General features: G+C 44.8%; 1 protein-coding gene across 4 annotated transcripts; it reads left to right on the forward strand.

Moving 5' to 3' along the window:
• Nucleotides 1-1730: 1730 nt before the first annotated feature.
• Nucleotides 1731-20836, forward strand: KLHL8 (kelch like family member 8). Of its 4 annotated transcripts, XM_048074383.2 has the most exons (12): nt 1742-1814; nt 4132-4253; nt 5475-5817; nt 7130-7376; nt 9492-10040; nt 12828-13014; nt 13674-13817; nt 14538-14649; nt 16680-16848; nt 17446-17605; nt 18623-18824; nt 19260-20836. In XM_048074383.2, the coding sequence occupies exons 4-12, from the start codon at nt 7170-7172 to the stop codon at nt 19381-19383; spliced, it is 1854 nt and encodes a 617-aa protein (XP_047930340.1). In that variant the 5' UTR covers nt 1742-1814; nt 4132-4253; nt 5475-5817; nt 7130-7169; the 3' UTR covers nt 19384-20836. The 4 variants fall into 4 exon arrangements, with proteins under 4 accessions (XP_066852707.1, XP_047930341.1, XP_047930340.1 ...); XM_066996606.1 differs by lacking the exon at nt 4132-4253 and having other exon boundaries at nt 1731-1814; nt 7065-7376; XM_048074384.2 differs by lacking the exon at nt 4132-4253 and having other exon boundaries at nt 1731-1814.
• Nucleotides 20837-23185: the final 2349 nt, after the last annotated feature.

Consider the following 23185-nt stretch of genomic DNA (forward strand, 5'->3'; position numbering starts at 1 on the left):
CCTTTGGTACTCATACAAACTGCATGGAACAGGACTTTCTAAGCACAAGTTCCCAGGTTGGGACAATTTGATTCCTAGTTGATCCTATGGCTGAGAAAGGGCTTGTCAAAATTCCACTCCTGGAAATATGTTAAAATTAATAATGAACAAGTTATCCAGGTAAAGGAAATACTAGTTTTGCATTTCAAACTAAAACCCTCCTAATGGCAAAACTTTTGAGAAGTGTTGTTGGAGCCACAAGAGAAAAGCAGGCTAATATGCATGCATGTCTAGTGAATTATTTTTTCTTCTCCCTTTCTCAGAAGCAACCCTGAAATTTGAAAAGAGCATTTTGTCTTGCATCTACTCTGAATTAAGTTCTGTGTTTTTGTGCGGTTCCTGCTTTTATTTGAGCTGCATATTCCCACTTTTGCTTGGCATAAAGGAACATAAAAGTGAGGATTTAAACCTAGCAGAAGCCTATGCCATCAAACCTCGTATAGACACTTCCAGCAAAGCCCCAAATTCAAACAGGGGCATCTCACTTGCCAGCTTAGGGGGCTTATGATCCCGGTGGGGACTCTGCTTTCATGCTTTGCCTCCCTTTTGGCACCTCTTGGAGCTGGCACTCCCCTGCCTCAGCCACAGCCCCATGCCAGGAGAGTGGCAGGACTGCTGAGCTGTGAAATCGGGGCCTGGCTGAACTGCCAAACGTATTAATTAGGAAGAGAAACAAGTTCCAGGAGATGACTAGTGCCTAGCTCTGCGTGTCCACATGTTTTCAGATGCCTCTAAGAGGCTTCAGCTCCTCTCGGGCAGACCCACTCTTACTGACCTCCTACTAGCACGGGTTAAAGCTCCCCACAACACCGCAACGTGATCTGTCTCTTCAGCAAAGTCTGGGATTACCAGCTCTGCTGCATTTTCCAAAGTTCTTGAATCCTCCTCTCTGTGTTACAACTATCATCCATGTTGCGTTTCTTGTCACAAACAGAGGACACTTACAAGTGAAACTTGTGTCTGTACCTCATATTGCCACTGTCTCCGAGCACCAAGGTAGCACTGAGGCCCCAAACTCATACCTGGGGCAATACTCATAATTTAATGCTTGCTGGTAATGCCAATATATGCATGCAATAATATGCAAATTTAGGCAGCAGTTCAGGAAATGGAACTCTAAATGCACAGAACTTCCTCAATCCAGAAGCTTAATGAAAAGGATTTTTCCTACTATCCCACTGAAATTAAGCATCTGAGATCACTGTCTGTTCACCAAGGGTGAAAGGCTGCCTGCCAAATTCTCATCTGAAACAAATTTCTGTTACCCTAAACCTCAAGGATTCTTTTAAGTCTGCATCTAGCCATGCGTTTTGCTTTTTCGAAGCGCATCTCTTGCTTTTGATGGTACAGTTTGAGCTCACCACCACGAGTACCTCGTCCTCACTGCAAGACCCCTATCAGCGTATGAATAATTTTACACTGACCTACAGCCCTCTTGCCAGGAATAAACCTGCTCTCACCCAAACTATTTCCCCCTCTGTGTTCTCAGCCTTTTAGCATTTACAGCTGGCAGCTGATCACGTTCCAAAACATCACAAGCAAAATAGCTTACTCTCATCTAGTAACTTCCGTGCCCGTACAGGCACACGTACAGGCACAGGCACCCCCCCAGGCGCAGCCCGCTGCCTTCAAGCACCTCACAGGCTCTGTGAGGGCTGCCCTCCGCTCGCGCGCGCTTCCCGCCTCCCTCCCTCCCGCCCTCCCGCCGCCGCGCATGCGCCCTGCCCACCACCGGCGCCCCCTCCACCGGCCGGCCCGCGGCGGCTGAGGCGCAGGTGAGCGGGCGGCGGGGCGCGGCGGCCCCTCGCGGGGCTCCCCCGGGACGGGACGGGACGGGACGGGCGCGGGGGGGGAGCTCGGGGGGCTCCGGCCCCGGCGGAGCAGGCGAGGCCGCCCTGCGCCTTACGTAACGCCCGGCCCCTCAGCGCGGCGACCGGGGCCTGCGGATCCCAACGGCCGCCAACGGCCCCCGGACGGCGGGGACGGGCAGGGCCGGGCCGGGCCCGCTCCGGGGGCTGCCTGGTGCCCTGCCTGGTGCCTCGCCCGCTGCGGCCAGCCCACCTTTACCTCTGCAGGGAAGCTCGCTGGTGGGTGGGAAATAGCAATTAAGCAATTCTGCGCCGTTAAGAGGGGACGCGCAGACCGCGTAGGGCTCGTTTATCAATCTCCTGTCCTAATGACTCTGTATTCACGTATATATGATGCATCGTGTATATATAACGACCGGGGTGCGTAGCAATGCTGAGAATGTGGGCTTTCTGGACCGCTCGCAAAGGCTTCTGGAAGCGTAGCCAAGGCTTATTTTTGCACCTGTGACTACCAAGTAGTTTCTGCCGCATTTCAGTATGGGCATATTTCCACCCACCGTGTTCCTTCCTGGCAAGGCAGCTGAAGCCAGCCCTAGCGAGCAGCTGCTTGAGCAGCTACTGCTGGGCTGCAGTTGGTGCTGTGCTGCATGCATCCTGACCTCACCGCCTCTCTTGCACTACCTGCCCTCTGCTGTCCAGCCTCAGCCAGGGAGGATCTCATCCCTGACGATGCCTCTCGCATGTTGTGGGCAGCAGCACCGTCATATAGGTACCTGTAGAAACCCACCAGGCTCTGCAGTAGACTAGTCAGTGTTACACATCCGCACTTGCACAATTAGATTTATGTGTACTCAGATCCAGTGCCTGTTCATAAGCCTGCCAATAGCACAAAACCCCTCGTTTGAGCATTTCTAGTTGTGAGTAATACCTAACTCATGGTTCCGTTTCCATGCCCTGTAGCTGAGATGCCCTCCTCCGTTGTGCCAGCGGAGCTGGGCAAACAATCCTCTTGTTCTGGGGCATCGTCTCCAAGCTGGTGTGCTGGGGAGGAGGGCATGTGCTCCATGCGTAGGCTGGCCTGTTTGTCAGTTCACCACAGAGGAAAACAGCGATGGTCATGCCCAGCTTGTGCCTGACAGCTCTTCCATTTTGCTGCAGAATTCCTTGAGGCGCGTTACTTGTACTGGACCTAACCACTCTGTCAGCCTCGAGGCATTTTATGGTTGCTTCAATTTCAGTGTTTGGCTAGAATGAACAAATCAGAAGCGAACGAATCACTTCAGCACGTTATGGTTAGCTGAACTGAAGCAGCTACCTTGTGCTTGTGCTCTGACCGACCACTCCTGCTTGTTTCTTGAGAAATAGCTGGGCTAGGATCCTTGAGCCCTCTTCCAAGGACCGGAACATCATCTCTGGACGGCTGCACTCTGCCAACAAATATTTCTAAATGTTTATAACTTGACCAGTAAAATTGCTGTGCTGCTGCCAGCAAACAATAGTGTGATACAAACAATGTGTACTTTTTTTTTGTCAGGGCATTACTCTTCCATGGAAAGTGTTAGGCTGCTGCCTGCAGACTAACACCGGATGATGCCATGAATGAGGCACTTCCTTCAGCTTCCTTATAGCTGGTAACTTACACTGCTCAGGGAGGGAAAATGCCAGTCTGTACCCAAGCGTGGATGCTTCACTGCCAAGATAAAAAGAGGACAGTGGCTGGCCATGGCAATACTTGCTTTTAGAGAAGAAAGAAAGGCGCCGCATGATTTGTGCGCAGCATTCTCTGAGCACTAACCTCCCCTCACGTAGCTGCTGTTACATTGCATTCTTGTTGATTTGAGGAATGTCTGCAAACAACTTTTCTCTGTTGGTCTGTGGAGTCATGGTATGACACTGACAGAACATCATGCATGCTAATCTAAATGCTTATTAAGCCTCCTAGCAAGTGATTTTTAAACTAGCGTACTTGTATACAATTCAGGAGATGAAAAATACAACTTTGTTATGCTATCCATTTAAGGCTGTGCAATGGCAAAACAATTTGTCATTCCAATTCTGGCTAGGAAGAGGAGTAGACTGGAGCTGAAGCATGCTGACCTTCAAGACTTCTGCGAGACCTTCACGTTTCTGCAGTTCACTATCTTGACTGAAAAAGCTATTGCTAAAACTCATCGCTGGTCTGTTTAGAAGCTGCGAACAGCAAAGGCCTGTAGCCAGGCATTCATATCAGCCCAGACCGGTATTTTCTGCAAATTACACCTCTCTTCTCTCCTTGTCCCGACAGATTGTATCACACACTTCCCATACGTGTTCTTAATATTGCGTGTTACCTCTTCTAATATTACTCCTGTGTGTAACTCTACAAGCATGCCGTGTGAACGCGTCCGCCTGTTTACAGGAAGTAAGGTGAGGTACAGGCTGCTGACTTCCTCTAAAACCTCTGGTTGTAAAAAACACTTGATTTCCACAACAGACAACAGTAATGCTCACAGTGATATTTCTCAAGCGAGATACAACTTGGCAGCCCTTAGTTATCCCTGGGCAGCTGCAGTTATACAGGGACCTCCATCTCCTTCCAAGTTAGCTTTTCAGCTGCCTCATGGCTTCGGCTGCTCTTTTCCATAGAAGCCAATGATTTGGTTAAAGACTTGAAATCTCAGATACTGAAGTTAAGACAAGTGTCAGATTTGGGGATAGAGTAGCTAAGACGACCTGAGGAGTGAGACACATCACAGAAAGAAGATGTTCCTGAATTGGTGACTTTGGGGAAGAACTAAAATCTTAACCTAAGATATTAATATCTGTCCCAAAGTCTCATCACAATGAAGCTGCGGTGCGTCATACTACTTAGTATCTGAATTTCATATTCATGTTTTATTAAACCTGTTAATTTTAACATGTCTTAAAGTAACTTCTTTTTACCTGAGGTTTACCTTAGTGTCATGTGCCCATACACGTATTTGATATTGCCGTGACCTGTATCAGAAGCTTCCCCTGGTACATGTGATTCCTGTCCACGACTTTGTGCGTGTACAAAGCCTTGGTCTCCCCAGTGTGATTTCTAGGTTCTGCCCCTGTAGTACCGTGTCTGTTCTTGGTATGTACCAAATCTATCAATCCACGTAAGTGCACAGACCATCTCCAACAGCTTCATTTGATATGAGCATCCTGTGAGGATGAAAAACATTGCTTAAAATCAGTTACGGTTGGCTTTTGAGTTACTGCTGAATTTATTACAAAAATAAAAAGCCATCTCAGCAGTGTTGATTGAGGCTGGGAAGTGTGAGTTTGAAGATGGTGTTCACAATGACCTGTCCAGAAAGGGTGAAACTTACACCATCAGCCACTTTTACGAAGGGTCACAGTGTAGGCTTGTAAAGCTGGGTGTGCAGGTGCAATTAAAACATGCAGACACGCTTAGCACGTACACCAGGTGGCATAACCGTATTCATTAGGAGCTGCAAACTATTGCCTGCGAGTCAGTGACAGTTGTCTGAAAGCAGTGTTTCTATGCCACTGTAAAAGTACCGTCACATGCTACATCTTACTTGTGAATAACACATGATGCTCTTCAAAACCCTTGTGCAGCATTCTAACTTGTGTCTTTTTCTTGGCTGTCTTTTACAGGAAAGGTACCTAGCTTGCAGCAGCAATAGAGAATATTCTAAGCACACCGCACCGTAACCCGCCTGGCCAATTGCTGCCACCCGAGTTGTAACTGCATGGAACACGGAGCTGTCAGCCACGCTGAGACCTAGAGCAGAAATGTATATGATCGCCTCAAGTCACTTCCTGCTCTTTTTGATGCTTGAGGAGTTGCACATTTACTAAGGGGCACGGGTACCTTAAAAATATTCCAGAAGAACAGAAGTCCTGCGTCCAAACGTGACTTAGGTTTTTATTTTAAAAGTTTCTTACTTGAGTCAGTCGGCTTCCTCCGACACCGGTGCCCAGGAGCAGAAATCGCGGGGTAAGAGCAATGATCAATTCTTAGCGTAGAACGAAGAATGCTCATGCAGAAAGTTAACCAGCAAACATTAAACCCAAAGCTAGCCAGTGTAAGAGAGGCACACGCTACTAAATATTCCCTCTGCTTTCCAGAGACTTTTGTCTTAAAACCTTACAGATCCATTTGTTTCCCTTGCCAAAACAGCTTGTAACCTGAATCAGTAACTGCATGCTTTCAGTCAGTATTTCATTTTTCTCATGGGCTTCATCATCTTCAATAAAGCACAGCCTACACCTCACTGACTTAATGTGATTCAAGTTTTCATGGATTTGTGACACAGATGAAGATTGAATTGCGCTACTGAACTAAAAACCAATTTGCTGTTCCCCTACTACTGAACTTTTATTTGCAAATAAAAAGGTGGACTTCAAACTTAACCAAATTGAAGTCCACAGCAGCAGAAAGAGTAAAATATTTCTGTGACAGAAGCAGAAAAAGCCTTTTCCTCTCTCCCTTGCCTGTGGTATCCCAGATGCATATTTCAGTCCTGGAAAAGCTGTGCTATCAGTACAACTAAGATTCTTTTTGTCAGAACATTATACATCTTAGACACCGTAAACTTCGTCAGCTAAGATAAGTAGACTCTAAAAAAATAAAAGCTAGCAAGCAGTAACAAACTTTTGCAGGATGCTCATTTTCATGCTTTAAACATCAGTCTTTGGGTTAATGTTAGATAAAAGCAAATCATTTTCATTCCAAAGTTTCTCCGTAAATGTAAATTTCTTTTTAGTTCCTGTTGAAACAGTATTAGAGTGGTTTCATTTTTGCGTTTTGCTTTGTATATTTGCGTAAATACACAAAACACTTTAGGACGGCTTTAGCTGTTAAGTTTAAGGAAAACATATGTACTTAGTAATGTGTACATACAAACATACCTGCTGGGTTAGGATCAACATTCTGCACGTGTCCCTCTGCTCCTCTGCCATCCACAGCTGTTAGGTCAGGAATGGCAGAGAACACATCCTTGCCTTTTTGCTTTTGTTTGCTATTTTCTCCAAGAAGTGAGGGGAACAAGTCCATAAACAAGGGGTTTTCCTAAAGGTACCTGCGTACCATTTTGTCTCTGGGCCTGTTTTACCTTCTTTCTCTCTCAACCCACCCCAAATAAGAATGGAGGTAGTATTTTTTGCATGGGATCTAATGGTAGGTACTAACAGTAGCTAATACCTCATTTGTCCTTTGGTTTGTGTGTGTTTTTTTTTAAACAGGAAGATGAAAAGGACTTAGCTGCATTTTAGGACTGACCCTGATGGGCTGGATTTTGTCTTGGCAGGAGCATTTGAAGATTCACGCTGAGAAAGACAAAACAGCCAATGGCTTCAGAATCCTTGGTCTCCGAGCAGGGAAAGCAACATCTGATGAAGGGAAGGAGGCGGCCACAGCAGCAGCAAACGAGATCTTCCAACGGTGACGGTGAAGACGACATCTTCGTCTTTGAGGCGAATGAGGCTTGGAAGGATTTTCACAGCTCTCTTCTTCACTTCTTTGAAGCTGGAGAGCTCTGCGACGTGACACTGAAGGTGACAGTGCCACCCTCATCCATTGCGTTTAACAGGCTGAGGATCAGCCTTTAAATAAGTGTGTTGGAGATGGCAGCGAATTTGGGTGGGGGGGGGCAAAAGCAATACAATACTTGTTGGATCTGAGGCATGTCCAGATAAGCTTTTTTTTTTTTTTGTCATTTAGAAAGTTCACAACTAAAATGTGAATGTTGAAGATACTGACAATCCCAGAGATCAAGAACGTGACTGTCACCTCACCCAACTTGCCTTCTAAGCAAGTTCCCCCAATTGATCAGTTCATTACTATGCAATTTGATCCCAATTTTTCTATTTTTGCATTCTGTGTTGCTCTTATGTACCTTTCCTGGCAAACAGGATTTCTGGAACAAATCTAACTCCCAGCATTCGCAAAGAAGAAAAAGAACCTCAGACAGTCATGTCGTTCTACAACCAATCAAAGTGTAAATGAGAAGGAGGGAACCAGTTGTACAATTCTTGCACTGCATTGTGTTTAAATGCATTCTTTGCAGCTCAGCTCTATCTTATTTATACCCTGATCACAAGAAAATTATATTTACCATTTGTAGCTGTGGTTGCCAGCACCTACAAACCTTCTTTTGGGGAAGAGCATTTCAGAACTCTTAACAACGCATCCCTTCCCTTCGCTTCTTTTGACCTCATCTTCTCCTTTCTCCCCTTCCATCCACCCTTGCAAAAAAGCCTCCTTTTCTGTTTATTTTATAATGGTCTTATTGCTTACAGTCTTTATAAGCATGGTTAATGTGTGTTCTGGCTAGGGAAATTGGGCATGGAAAATATACTTTCCTTTGGCTGCAATTTAACTTTCCATAAGTTAGGCTTTTCTTACTGTTCATTTTTATTTGTGTGAAGCTGTTTTGGTAATTTAAAAATATTAGATTGAAGGCTGCCAGTCCTGAAGTGGAGAAGAGGATCTGCGGAGGCTAGAGCAACGGCTTCTTACAGAGTACTAACACTGTAACCGTCGTAAGCCACGGGAGCACACGGGGAGACTTGTGCTCTGCAAACTTAAATCAGGAATTTCTCCTGAAGTACTGCTCCTGTCGTGTGAACAGCTCATTCCTGTCTTTGAATCTGTCCTTATGCTCCTACATGTGTATTTGCTTTTGGAACTGAATGTGCTGCTCACTAAACAGCTTACACCTGTGTTGATGACACTATTAAAAAGGAAAGAGCGATTCTGTATTGAATCACATCCAGAAAAACTCCAAAATATCCTATAGAATTTAAAATCCCTTTTTTTTCCTTTTAAATCACTCACACCTTAATCTGAAAATGAAGATGTACTTGAAATCTGTCAATGAAATTTGTTGCTTAACTCCCATCCCTTTATGTTAGTACAGACTGAAAGATGGCCAAGTTTGTAAGAAATCACTGCTATAACACAAGTATTAGGTTGACTATCTTTTAATATAATTGAAATCTGCAGATTTCAAAGTGAAAATTTTGTTTCACAATTTCTGATCAGAATTTAAAAAAATATGGGAAATAGTACATCTTTTGAGCACATCTAACTAACTTCTAAAGCCTTGAAGTGATTGGTAACCTTTAATAATCCCTATGTTTATTTATACTTACTCTTATTATTGCAGTTTTACATGATTTTGCTTCTATGAAGAGCATTACATACTCCTCAAACAGTAGTAAAAGTGCAGAGGTTTAAATTAAATAGTTTTAAAATGTCACTTTAGAGTTTTTCCTGCAAAATCTCTACATGCTCATAAAACAACCAAGATTTTTTTTGGCAGTCACCTCCTGTCTCCAAGATGCTTTGAGAAGGTTCCTAAGGAAGTTTCCTTTAAAAAAATGGGACATGGCTCTTGAAAGACAAAAAAGTTCAGCAGATGAATGATACTGCTTCCTTGTGTTATGGCCTTGCCATGCTCTGGTGGCCAAGTTACAGCTCAAATCTGCTTGGGATGCACTGATCTAATGTCAGCAGTACAGAGCAAACAGAGTGTGTTTGTTTCAGCAAAATATGGGAGTTCAATGCGTATTGAATCCAGAATTCTACATTTTCAGCTTAACTGGCCTTTCTTGTAGAGTTGAAGGAAAGTAACTGAAAAAATAGTTCTTTCTTTTCTTTTTTCACAGGTTGGTACAAAGCTCATCTCCTGCCACAAACTGGTGCTAGCGTGCGTTATACCTTACTTCAGAGCCATGTTTCTTTCGGAGATGGCTGAAGCCAAGCAGACTTTGATTGAAATCAGGGACTTTGATGGTGACGCAGTAGAAGACCTCGTGAAGTTCGTGTACTCCTCCCGGCTTACGCTGACTGTAGACAATGTCCAGCCACTCCTGTATGCTGCCTGCATTCTTCAGGTGGAACTGGTGGCAAAGGCGTGCTGCGAGTACATGAAGCTGCACTTTCATCCCTCCAACTGCCTGGCGGTCAGGGCGTTCGCAGAGAGTCACAACCGCATCGACTTGATGGACATGGCCGATCAGTACGCCTGCGAACACTTCACTGAGGTGGTGGAATGTGAAGACTTTGTGAGAATCTCACCTCAGCACCTGCATAAACTCTTGTCCTCCAACGACCTGAACATTGAAAATGAAAAGCAAGTTTACAGTGCTGCTATCAAGTGGCTGCTAGCCAATCCCCAGCATCACGCTACGTGGCTGGATGAAATACTCGCACAGGTAGGGCAGAGTGAGGCACTGGGTGCCTGTCTCATCCCTGGTGTGGTTCTGTATCAACTGTTTATATTTGGGTAGATTTTGAGAAGAAAAATGCTTTTACCAGTTGGTGCTTCATCTTGTATTCATAGTGGTGTGTTGACAGCGAGTGCAGGTTAGGCCTCAGGAGCATCAGGAACAAATTATGTTCTCCAGTTTCTGTCAAGAAAAGAGTATTCACTGTAAGCTCATCAGAGGAGGGAGCTGGGGGAGCCAACACAAAGCTCTTTCTGTGCCAGAACAGAGAATTCTTAGATTTACATGTAGTGAAGTGGAGAACCTAGAGCCATCACTTCACATGCTTTGATACTATGCAGCCTGAAACTAACTTCCCTTGCTGGTAAGTATTTGCACTTGTGAAAGGCGAGCAAAGCTGTTTGTTACATGGCTAGGAATGGAGATAAGTCGTCAAGTCATGCTACTTCTAGAATGTTTTGTTATAAAAACAGCAAAAGGCTAAAGTTTTGCAGCCCTACAAACAGGCCAGGAAACACATTCTAGACCTTTTCAAGGTAGAGTATCAGCGCTGATTACCTGTAGGATCCAAAAGGAGTTTGCATTTTGATCCTTCAGATGTGTTAAGAATTTACTGCTTCTGAGAGGAAACCCTTAGGCAGGCATCCCTTACAGCAGGGCCACTCAGCTGAACATCATCCTGTCAGAACGGTAAGAACTTCAGTTAAGCTCTGCACGTGCTGGTTATGGAAGTTTAAAATACAGCGCCTGAGACAAGTAGGCAGAACCTGCCCTGGGGAGGAGGGAATGTGCCACGTGCTGCAGAGTGCCGCACGTATCGCCGCAGGTGGGATCAGCTGTGGTCTGACAGTTGTCACTGAACACCAATTTGAACGCGCTGCATCCAGCAGAATTTCTAATATTTACATCATGCGAGTAACATGCTGCTCTTGTTGCCTCAATGCATTATTTTTTCATTTTTCCCTGTAAAAGATCTCAATTGTTTATTAAGTGACTTCCACAAATTTTCAGCTGTATCTAGACTAGCATAAAATTTTTTGATACAAAAACCCTTCTTTAGCACACTATTAATTAAATTTACAGGCCATATAACTTGAACATTTTTAAAAGAAGAATTAGGTTGGTGTTTACAATCCAGTTATGCTAGCAGATGAGATTAATGGCTTTACTCTATTCATGGAAACCAGAGTCCAGAGCAAAACAATGAGAAAGTAAAACCCTTCCTGCAAATACAGGTTGTTTGCCAAAATGTGTGCAGCCTGCAGTTGCATTTGACATTATTGCTAGCAGGAAACAGGACGGGCCTTCCTGACAGTTATTATCAACACCACAGTAAGTTTTATGGGCTTCACTGTTACAATGAGGTTCTGAATTTTCATCAGCCTTGTGTTGTTACTGCATTATTAACCTTGTGAGCTTATTAGCAGGACTATGGTAGTGCTTTGAGGCAGCCTAAAATAAAATGGGGCCAAAGGGAGGGAAGAAATGGGATTGAAAGCAAGTGGTTAAGGAATAATTGCTAGAGAGACCTGCTTACTTGAAAGACAGGGGTACTTGCCAGCCGTGAACAGCACTGTTCTGCTGCTCTGAGAAGCCCTGGAGGTGCTGGATTTGTCCTTCACCATTCTCGCTGAGCTGCCTGGGAGCTGTGTGATGGGTGCTGACTCCAGCCCTTAGCAAGCCAGGTGGTGCTTTACTTCAGTTCACCCGTCCAGACCTGTCCCGCCTGTTGGCCTTCCTGCTGTCGCCCCACTCCGATTGTCCTTCGTATTCCTCATTGTTTCTCTCAGAAGGACCAACGTGAGGTTTGCAGAAATTAATTCCTGTGGGGAGGGACATTTCAAGGTGGTCTTTGAGAGGCTGACCCTATTTTGGAGCTGCTCTGTCACTGGGGATTGCTCAAGGCAGGGACTGCAGGTGGCCAAGCAGCACTGTCCCACCCAGGCAGCGCCTGGTGGTTGTGTGTAACACCACCCATCAGGAAAACTCAAGTCTGAGCAATATAAATGTCACGGTATCAACAGGCAGCTGCCAGCACGGTTACAGCCTTACAGCTCTCGAACCTTCATGTCTCTGCCTCACCATTCTTTTTTTTGATATTAATCTTTTTAATAGTCTTTAACCTGCTCCTGATACGTTCCAATATTAATCTGACATCAAGATTTTATCTTAATTTGAGTGGACTGTACAGCACTGTAGCTCCGTCTGCTCCCTGTGGACTTTGGCAATTAGCTGTCTATGGCCTGTTTCTCTTTATCCTGCAGCCTGTCAAGTCATCCTAGAGAAGGGTGTAACTGCGCAGTCAGTAACACCTCCTTAATATTCACTTAGTTCACACTGACAGACTTGCCACCCAAGATGAAACTCTAGAAAAAGTCCTTTTGCACAGGCACAGCAGTGAGCTGAAAATTGGTACCCTCACCAGACTAACCAGAAACGGGTGATCCCATTGAAACGACCGACCCTGCTTGGGAAGGAACAGCTGGCCACGCTCAGGGCACCTGCAGCCACGGCCCTCCTGGTACAGCCAAGCTGCCCTTCTTCCTCCACTGTGAATGCATTGCCTACAAATGCAAATGGTTGTAGCAAACATTTGTCACTAAAACGAACTGTTTGTCTCAGTGTTGTTCTGGAAAAGAAAAAGAAAGTTGCTCTTTTTACCAGAGAGCACGGGGCTGACAGTAGGCTCGGAAGTTGCAGTCTGTTACGCGTACGTCGCTGTAAATGGTTAGATTCAGTTTAGCCAGTTATTCCAACTGTGTTCATTTCTGTCAGGTACGACTGCCTCTCTTGCCCATTTGTTTCCTTATGGGTGTTGTGGCAAAGGAAGAGATTGTCAAGCAGAATCTAAAATGTAGGGATTTGCTGGATGAAGCAAGAAACTACCACCTTCACCTGAGCAGCAGGGCAGTGCCAGACTTTGAATACTCCATTCGCACAACACCAAGGAAGCAGACTGCTGGTAATTAAATGTGTGTCTGATTATCCAGTATGAAGTGGTGTGGAGAAAAGACAGCGCATCTGCGTAGGGCTAGACAGCTTGGTATAAATGGTTGTTAATGCGTAACTGGGAAAACCATTGTGTACCTCTGTGGTGATTAGGTTCTGTGCTACAGTTTCTTAACAGAACTTTAGCTGTTTTTTTTTCTTTGTTTAGAGCAGTATTTATTCTGATCAGCCAGAACTGTTAAGTATATTATGTGCAGGCAGTATGCTCAAAGCTCTGCAGAAAGCAATGGGCACTTACCTTTTGGTGCGAGAAGGCTGAGCTAGCTTTTAGATTCTCTGCCTAACCTACACCAAAAGCAAGTGATATTACACTTCAAATTCTAATTTCTACATTCAGTTAAGATTTAACAAACGATCAGTTTCTCTCCCTAAGCAACTCAGAAAACATATTTAAAATATGCATTACTTTTGTAAGAGAGTAGACCGTTAATTGCCCTAGCAGCATGCCAAACAAAGCCCAAAGTCCAGCATCCAATATGCAGGGGAATGACTGTGCCCCTTGAAGGGAAATACAGCTTCTCCTGAACTACATAGTTTTCCCTCTACTCTGCTATACAGTTTTATCCCTGTTTTCCCTGCTAGCTCTCTGGAAACCTGTTATGTCTCCTTCAGGTGTGCTGTTCTGCGTCGGTGGTCGAGGAGGATCAGGCGACCCATTTCGCAGCATTGAATGTTACTCTATAAATAAGAACAACTGGTTCTTCGGCCCTGAAATGAACAGCAGGAGAAGACACGTGGGTGTCATCTCCGTGGGAGGTCAGTAACCTACTCAAGCAACCCTGTTCAAAAGGGACTTGTTTGCACATTTTGCTGGAATTGGTGCTATTGCTAAATAAATGCCTTGCATGGCTTCTCAAATTCATGTTAGTAAAGCTTCTTCTCCATGAAGGGGTTGTTGCTTCTGAAACAATCTCAGAGCACAAATTCCTAAAGTGGAGTTACTCAGCAGTCACCAAGACTTCACTAGTACTCATGCTAGTTTCCTTCACAATAAAATCCATACGGGCAAATTGCTAAGACTGTAAGGACAGACCTACCTTTAGTTCTGGGTCTTCGTCTTCTGCAGCCAGGCCCGGGCAGTCCAGAGCAGATTAGCACTCATGATGCAGCTCTCCTTTGTACATGGTATCCCCTGCGTTGCTGCAGCAGAACAGAGATCTGCTTTCCCTGTAGAAAATCTGGAGAGGCTGAGGTAAACATGAAATGGATCTGATCCATGCTACTTGAGCTACGGGAAGAATCCCTGTTTAAATATCTCAAGGTTTGTGTAAAGTCTATGATAAAACAGCTCTCTGGTTGAGTACAGCATATAAAAATATCGGGTCCTTAACTTAATAAAAGCCTGATACGGAAAACCTTTAAAAACATTAACCTTTGTTTGAGCTTATTTCTCCACATAGGCAGGGAGACTGTACAAGTGAAAACTGAAACACTGCCAGGCAATCTCTGTATCCAAATAATGTGCATGCCTTTCAGGTAAAGTCTATGCAGTAGGTGGACATGATGGAAATGAACACTTAGGAAGCATGGAAGTGTTTGATCCTCTCACAAACAAGTGGATGATGAAGGCATCGATGAACACAAAGAGGTATGTGTCCCAGGATCCACACGGGACAAAATTGAAGTCCTACTCCACAATACATCATTTCTTGTTAATGCTAAAAAACTGTGCGTCTGTCCTGCCTTTATTTGGGTTTCCAAACTTGGTTGTTTTTTTTGTTTGTTTTTTCCTATTATGTGGCCTGAATGCTAACAAACACTTAATATCTGTAGAGCAAACAAAAATCTGCATCATATACTTTCATACATCACATATTTGCATGAACACAAAGTTGTTTGGAACATACTACGTGTTTCAGTGCAAAACTGCATAATTCCTTCTCTCCAGCAAGAGGTCCTGGCTGGTAATGTGGGTTTTCTTTGCTCTTTTGTTTTCTTTTGCCCCCCCCCTCCCCCCCAGTATCCTTGTTTTGTTTTTCGTTTTGGTGGTCTGGCTTGTGAAGCAGAGAGAACTCTTCCATTGCAGCCCTACTTATGTTCTGATAACTAGGGCCTTTCTGCTAAGACAGATAAAAATTCTGAAACTGGTTAAGTGTTTTGGTATGTTATCTCTTTTAAGCAATGAGCAAGATACGTCAGCATGACATGCATAGTAAAATAGTTAATGTCCAGTAGTTACCTGATTTTTGCCACTGGAAGCACTAAAACACTGAAAGACACATTGTGGATTTTTCTTGCCTTTTGCTGCTGTAAGACTCTTCTATGGAGTTATAGGACTCTCAGATCTCTGTTTTTTTCCCTGTCATTTAAATCAACCTCATTAATTCTACATTTAATTCCGTGATTTGTTGTTTCTAAAAGTGACATGTACAAGTAGGAGTGAAATACTGGCCCTGGCTGCACCCTAACACAATTTGTGGCTGTGACCTAATCAAAGGAGAAGGCCCAGAGTTGTAGAAATGTCTTCTCACTCCTCTTCCTCCCTCCTGCCACCATGCTGGGCATATTCTTGGTGAACTTCAGTTCTGGATTTCTGTGACATTTCTTTCTCAGGAGGTTGGTAAATGAAATGGCTGCTGTGCCTTGGACACACCCCACCCCTCCAGTTCAAGAAGGCAGTGCCAGAACATTTTATTGAGAGAAAACTGCCACCATTGGTTGTGACTACAAGTTACCTGCTGAGGCAATATAAGATAAGCCCAGGATATCGCCACAACCTTTATTCTGTTGAGGGATTCTACCTTCTGCACACTTATATCTGCAAACTTACCCTCTGTGCAGTAACACGAGAATATTCTCAGAGAAACAGTAAATCAGATGTCTTGGTAGTTTCAGTAGTATCTTACCAGTTTCATTCTAGACCACACTTTACACTAAGCTCTCTGACAACGACACATTTCATTTCACACTCTGATTGTACTCTCATATTGCTAGATTTTGCAGCACAGGTTTGCCTGTTAGTATGTATTATCACCCCTCAAAAATTGATTTGCAAGCTATAGCAGCAGCTATACCAACAAAGTTAAAACCAGCAGGTTTTAGTTCTCCATCAGACACAACAAAGACAGAAGCTGCAAGATTCAGTATTCAGGTAGAGCAATCTAATAACTAAGAAAACCTCATATATTCACACATTTGATTAGAATACTTATGCCTTTGATGACATGCAATCAAAACAGTATTCCATGCTGCCTGGCCTTTTTTCTTTCTTTCTTTTCTTTTTTTTTTGTTTTTTAATAGGACTTTCTCTTTTTGCAGTCTTAAAATATTGTAGCTTCAACAGTCCTGTTCATGGATGGCACAATAACATATAGGTAAAGCTGAGGTGAAGTTAAGATAAAACTCTAGATTCCCCTCTAATGGGAGGCTGCAAACATACAAAAGACTTTCTAGGTAATTCTAGGTAATGCTGTGAGGCTGACAGAGCTGTGCAGAGAATCAGCCACAGTTACTGATCATTATTTATTTAAAACGTCACCTGATAACTTTTCCTGGTAACCTGATAACTTTTCTCCCATATTTTGACATACTTGCCAGTCAGGTAATGTTGCACCTGATGCACATTTCCCATTCCCATTAAGGATTTGCACTGTGGTATTGATCCTATGGTTTTCTTAGGAGAGGAATCGCTCTTGCCTCCCTCGGCGGCCCCATTTACGCAATAGGAGGCTTAGATGACAACACGTGCTTCAGCGATGTGGAAAGATATGACATTGAGTCTGATCGATGGAGTGCGATAGCTCCCATGAACACTCCCAGGGGAGGAGTTGGCTCCGTAGCCCTCATGGTGAGTTACTGCTTCCTCCCAGCTCTGCAGCAAGCAGCAGAACTGACCTCGGGGACTGCTTTTCAAATCTTGTTTTACAAGGCAGAACACAGGATTTAAACCAAATGCAGCTGGTAGGGCTGAGCTCCTCTGGCTGTCAAAATCCTACAGAAGCTTGCAAAAGGTGTGGGTAGTGTGGGTATTTAGGATAATACTCCTATCAAACTGTGCTCCCTGTTTGAGAAGTACTCGAGGTACTGTGAGCAAGCACCAGGACACTTGAAAAACAACAGGGGAGAGCGAGGCTAATGCTGCAGGTCTCATTCAGAAGACTCTGCTTTGTTATTGCCACCATCTTTGAACGTGCTGCATTTTATCTCCACTGTAATCCTCCCTGTGTACTCTGCAAAACATCTGCAACAACACACAACCTTTTCACTTCTTTAGCTGGAAAACAGCATTTGCAAGTTAGATAAATTTGTTGGAATTCCTACATCAAGGTAAATAATTAGGAGGGCATGGTTATACCGTATTTTCCTGTAATTCTAACACTGCCTATGAAAAGCTACCTAAATACATATGTATTACAAATAATCTTTCTCTATACAAATTTTTCAGAACCACGTTTACGCAGTGGGTGGCAACGATGGTGTAGCATCTCTTTCCAGTGTGGAGAAATACGATCCCCATTTGGATAAGTGGATAGAAGTGAAAGAGATGGGCCAGCGGCGAGCTGGCAACGGTGTCAGCGAGCTCCACGGCTGCTTGTATGTTGTTGGTGAGTAGGTGTGGGGCATTTCGTCGTGCAGTTTCTGCCAAGCACTAGTGTTTGGAAGGGGCTCTCCTTGCTAAAGGAACTGGGGAAGAGACAGACCTGGCCTGTACTGCATGTTCTTGGGCAGGAGAAGAAAGTAAGCACAACCAGGGCACATTTAACTAATTGTGTATGCTAAAAGGAAATAAAATCCAGTTCCTAACTCATTTCAGGAGGGCTATACTGTTCAGAACAAGATGTCTACGTATGAAATCACTGTGCAACTCACTCATCACAAGTTTCCTTTTAATATAAGTTATTACTAAAAGTTGTTACTACACATACTTGCAAAGCACTCGGTTCTGATTTCAGCACAGACCCCAACAGCTGTCTGGTGCAGAGATTACACTAAGCCCCTGGCCTGCTAACCTGGGCCCGACTTGTTCTGCTCAACTTGCATTTACCTTCTTTCCTGAGGGAGGAACATTCCAACTTGGGATGCCACAATAATACTGAGTTCTGCGTTGTGTATTAAAAAGTAGTAATTAAATTGTTTTTGAGTAAAATGTACCTTGGACAGCTGACCCCACCAATGGGAGTCCATCACTGAAGTCAGTCTTACTTGAGGATTTTTTCCTACTCAAGTTTTCAGCAATTGTTTCTTCTGAACATACTGCAAGAGCTTGTTTTATTTAAACCTGAATGAAATCATAAACCGTGCTTATACCAGGCTTACCGTTTTTTTTTTTCCATTCTAAGTTAGAAGCCATTTCATTATAACTACATGCAATACAAATTCAAGGAGCAAATGACAGAAATAGCTCTTCCAAAGTGAGTTTAAGAAACAGCATTAATGTGATATGTGTAAGGTGACAGCATAGAAAGCTACTAGATTGATTTTTAGGACATTTTAAGAATCAGATAAAAACACAGACCTGGACACTAGCCCACTCTATACTAAGAAAGCCCCAATAATGCAAACCCGGAATATCACTGTCACCACCAAGTGGCCAAATACGAGTACATGATGACTCCTTGCAGGTGGCTTCGATGACAACTCTCCACTGAGCTCTGTGGAACGCTTTGACCCACGCAGCAACAAGTGGGAGTACGTTGCAGAGCTTACAACTCCAAGGGGTGGAGTCGGCATCGCAACACTGATGGGGAGAATTTTTGCAGTGGGAGGTCACAACGGCAACGCATACCTGAATACAGTGGAAGCATTTGATCCCATAGTGAACAGGTAATTTAATGTTTTTCATTTGGCTTACGAAAGCGCTCATATCTGCCTATATGAAAACACAGCTTAATAGAAACTGTGTGTAGCAGGAGCATGTCTGTTGTTTCCTGGCAGTAATTGAGTAATATTCATGGTGAGTGATGCAGGAATGCTGCTCATGCTGCTGGGTTCTTGAAATACTTAAATACATTCTCCTCCTGCTTCCTCTTCCTGTCTATCCCTTGTCCTCTTACCTTCATTCAGTTTGTGGTGGTCTCAATCTGATTTTGCACTAAACTTACCAGAGAAATAACAAAAATGAACTAACAGGTTGTATTTTTGTGCAGAGTTAACAGCTAGGTTCTACAATAGAATTTCAGACACTGGAAATAAATAGTTCAGGTTGCTCAGAAAGGCCAACAGCTTACTTCTATTTTTCTCCTTTGCCCTCTCCTCTAGGTGGGAGCTCGTCGGCTCTGTGTCGCACTGCAGGGCTGGGGCAGGCGTGGCTGTGTGCTCCTGCCTCAGCAGCCAGATCCGTGACGTGGGCCAAGGATCCAGCAACGTTGTTGATTGCATGTGAGCTCTGCTGCCTCCTCCAAACTCCAGAGGAGTCATTGTACAGAGGCACTACAGAGCTTTTAAATTTGGTGTTTTGTGTGGTAGGTTAAGAAATAAACACTATACATTTTCTCTGTGAAAATGTTACCTTCTGTGACTTTCAGGCTTTGGGTGGCTTTCTGACAATAGCTATACAGAAAAGCCTGTGAAAACACGGAATAACAGTGTGACTTACAGGAGAAAACCTGCCAAGAGCTGTAATCATCCCGTCTTTGAGAAGCTGCAGTTTCAGTCACTGGAGGCAGCTGCTGCAGCGACTTGTTATTGAACTGTAAACCAGGCATGGGAGGGTGAGGAAGGGAGAGCAGCAGGCAGTGCTGCCAAGCCTTACCCGACAGCCCTGCTGCATGTTTCTGAAGGACCAGAGTGCTGTTTATTAATGTAACTTATTTTCAGGATTCAAGTCTTAAGCATTTCCTAATTGTAGAAGAGCTCTGAAACACAAAGCCTTCCAAGTTTTAGAAGGTAACGACATCCGTGTTTCTCATGAAGCTAACTGGAGTACAGAAGTTAACTGCATACCTCCCAAGGGACTGTTGGCTGCAGTGGGAACTGCAGGTAGTCTTTCTCAGGCCCACACACTTGTTAGAAAGCTGAAATTTAGCCTCAGCCTGAATTTAGCCACTGGACTACTCAAATTATTTTATCCTCAATAAAATCTGTAGTAGTGACGCCCTCCAAAAGACAAATTTCTATGGAGAGATCATTCCCAAAGTAACCAATGTAATTTGGCCTTCTTGAGATGTGTGCCAAAATGTAGGCTTCAGTGGTCTCAGAATTACCTTTTTCAGACTAAAGGGAAACATAATGTAGTTGCAGTGTTCAGTTAAGACCTTTAAATGCAGCTCTAGGAAATGACACGTCCAATTTCAGTATCCAGTAACAACTCTGTGGCAATAGTAGGGGTGCTGGCTCTTTTAAGATCATTCAGCTAGAAAGATCTCTCCTCAAAGCAGTTTCATGGCTTAAAGCTTAAATAAACCAAAGAGAACCAGCAGCAGCAACAAGTGGAAATAAGCAGTACTTACCTTAAAGACCAAAATAGGAACTTGACACTGCTCCGTGCAAAGACATCTTGTTACACAGTCACAAACCTTGAACGCGAGGTCAAGTCTGGCTGGAAAGACCAGTGTCCTGGTCTGCATCACCGCCAACAGGCTGAGACTGACGCCCCGTGGTGAGCAGGGCCCCCAGGTGCCACCGTGTTCAAGTGACCAGGGAGTGCAGCAAACTTCTGTGCCTTCAGTACCAGGGAAGAGGTGCGACCACCAGCATAAAAGCACAGCCACCTTTTACTGTTGTGTTACCATCATTTTGCTTTTCAGTTTCAAACAGCTTGCACGTGGGTAGCACCCAGGGACATAACAAACGGTACTGTAAATAATTAAACACTGCAATAAAATGTTTGTACTTCACCTTGTTTATAGTGTGAGTGGATCGTGCTATCTTGGGGAAACATGAAAAGAGGGAGCATTTCTTGGGGGAAACATGAAAAGAGGGAGTGTTTCTCGGTTCCCACGGAGTGCAGCTCTGAGCAGGAGGCCTTTGTCCGTGGGGACAAACCTGTGCTAGAGCCACGAGCTGTACCACCCAGTACCCGGCTCAGTCAGGGCACGAGGAAGGGGCGATGGATCACACTGCACTGGCTGCAGGCTTGCGCTGGCACTCCAGGCGTAAGCTGGGACCTTTTGGACCTTCCACAAGGCCCAGCGAAGCTGCTGCTACCCTGCTCTCCTCAAGATCAGAGCACTCGGAAGGGCTGCAGCCTTGCCCAGAGTGCCACAGCAGCACGGCCTGCAGACACAAAGCTTTTCTCCTTCCCAGTAACGAGGCTGGAGCCAGGCTGCCTGCACACCACCCGTGACATCCTGCTCCAGACCCCAGCGCAAATGCCCCCATGCAAGGGTTTGGTCACCCCTCTGGTGACTGTGGCACAAGGCAGAGCAGGAGCAGGCTCTGAGCCACTCTTGACCTGGCCACGTGTGTGAAGAAAGGTGTTTTTTTTAAAATATTGCTCTCTCCCTAAAAGCATCTCCTTTCCATCAGCCAGGCTGGAAGCACAACTGGATTAAACATCCTGCTAAAACATTCAGCAACAGCTCTTAATGCGAACACCAACCAGATGTGGGCAAAAGACTGTAGAAGGTGCTGCACTCGATGCTTACATATTTCCAAGTGTTCAAAAACCATGCGTGCGCTCTTAGTCCCATCAGAAAGCCTACGTGCTGCTTTTCCCCTTCCTGAAAGCCAGCTGAGGAAAACCATTCCCTCTGCTCGATCCCACTGTGTCCAAGCCCGGGCAATGGAGACGCACAAAGCCCAGTGGCCACCAGGCTCCAAGTCCCTGGAACTTGTAGGAGGTCACCGTGTTGTTCACAACTTTTGTGTGCACTTACCTAAATCCGTGTCCCCACTGCATGGCCTTGGCTTTGTGCATTCCCCCTTCCCCTTTCAACAGCATTTTGATTCTGAGGTGATCAACAGGAGTTGGTAATGAGCTGCCCCAGAAAATTCACATCAACATAAAAATTCAGCCAATTCACCTGTCCAGGCTTAATTACAACAAATGCCTGGAAAGTCCAGGTTATTCTCACCTTTAAATGGGGCCTTTTATCTTTATTTAGGCTGAATCTACTTTTAAAACTATTTTCAGCATCACTGCTGTGCACTATTTTGCAAACCTAAGTACTTTATACCAGATGCTCCCCTTAAACGTTTTGCTGACCGCTTCTGCCACATCTGTATTTGTTTTCTGAACCTTTGCGTGTTCTCTGACTGGAACTGGCAGAAAACACAGCACTCCTAGCCAGGAGATTAAACTTATATTTGTAATTCTTTCCTGGCTCTGTCAGCAAGGTTGGTGCTGCTGTCATTTCATGACTTTTTTTACGCAATTCCTTGGCTTACAGTTTCGTTTTAAAGGTGTTCCAGCACCAAAAGCAAGTCAACAGGCAGCTGCATTACGTCTGCCATCTGACTTGTGTGGTCAGAAAGGTCTGCAAGGGTTGCTGTGCGCCACCACTTGGAACAAAAATCCCACACTGATAAATACCTGCACTGTTTCTAACACATCTCCACCGACCGGTCGACTTGACACTTTGGTCCCTGCCCGCAGCTGGCGTCCGGATGGAAATGATGACTGGGCTGTGAGCACAAGGGGCCTGGCCGCCCCGCTGAAGTGCCCCTCTGCCTGACAGCGACCCACGGGAGCACCTCTCTGATGCTTTTTTAACTATTGGTCCTGAAAAGGAATGCTCTAAGCAGCAAAGTATGCTGTTACAGCCGTTCCTAGGAGTGGCATCAAGGCTTGGCTCTGGTTACACAGCCAGCGAGAAACTTTTTTGTCTTTGCTTGATGGTAAGACTTAGCTTAGGCCAAGAATCATAAGCAAATTGTCTTCCCACACGTGCATTTTCCAAGAAAAACAAGAAAGGAGAAAACAGAACAGTGCAAGTCAGCACACCTAACCCAGCACGTCTGGCAGAAAGTAATTACAAACCCACGCGATGGGCACCCAGCTGCGCCCTGAGGCCTTGCTTCAATTCAAGGAGACGATGTGCCCCTGTCTCACCTGCAGCCCCCGTGTGCCCCTGTGTGCCATGACCAGGATCCGCCTGCTGCTGATGGCTGATTGTTAACAGAAGGTGAACTAAAATTAATTAAAAGTAATTAATTTTTTCCTCACTGAAAGAAGGTGGACAACACAGGGTGGCCAGGTGGATTGCTGGCTCTGCCTTCTCTTTAGTGCCATCAGCAGCCACAGG

Source organism: Anser cygnoides, chromosome 4 (genome assembly GCF_040182565.1).
Source record: "Anser cygnoides isolate HZ-2024a breed goose chromosome 4, Taihu_goose_T2T_genome, whole genome shotgun sequence".
Classification (NCBI taxonomy): Eukaryota; Metazoa; Chordata; class Aves; order Anseriformes; family Anatidae; genus Anser; species Anser cygnoides.

Excerpts from the sequence above, each read along its gene's own strand:
- KLHL8 (XM_066996606.1), top strand. The coding sequence starts at position 7,170 with ATGGCTTCAGAATCCTTGGTCTCCGAGCAGGGAAAGCAACATCTGATG. Across the intron at positions 7,377-9,491 it reads TCTGCGACGTGACACTGAAG|GTTGGTACAAAGCTCATCTC; the intron begins GTGACAGTGCCA and ends CTTTTTTCACAG. Across the intron at positions 16,849-17,445 it reads TTGGCTCCGTAGCCCTCATG|AACCACGTTTACGCAGTGGG; the intron begins GTGAGTTACTGC and ends CAAATTTTTCAG.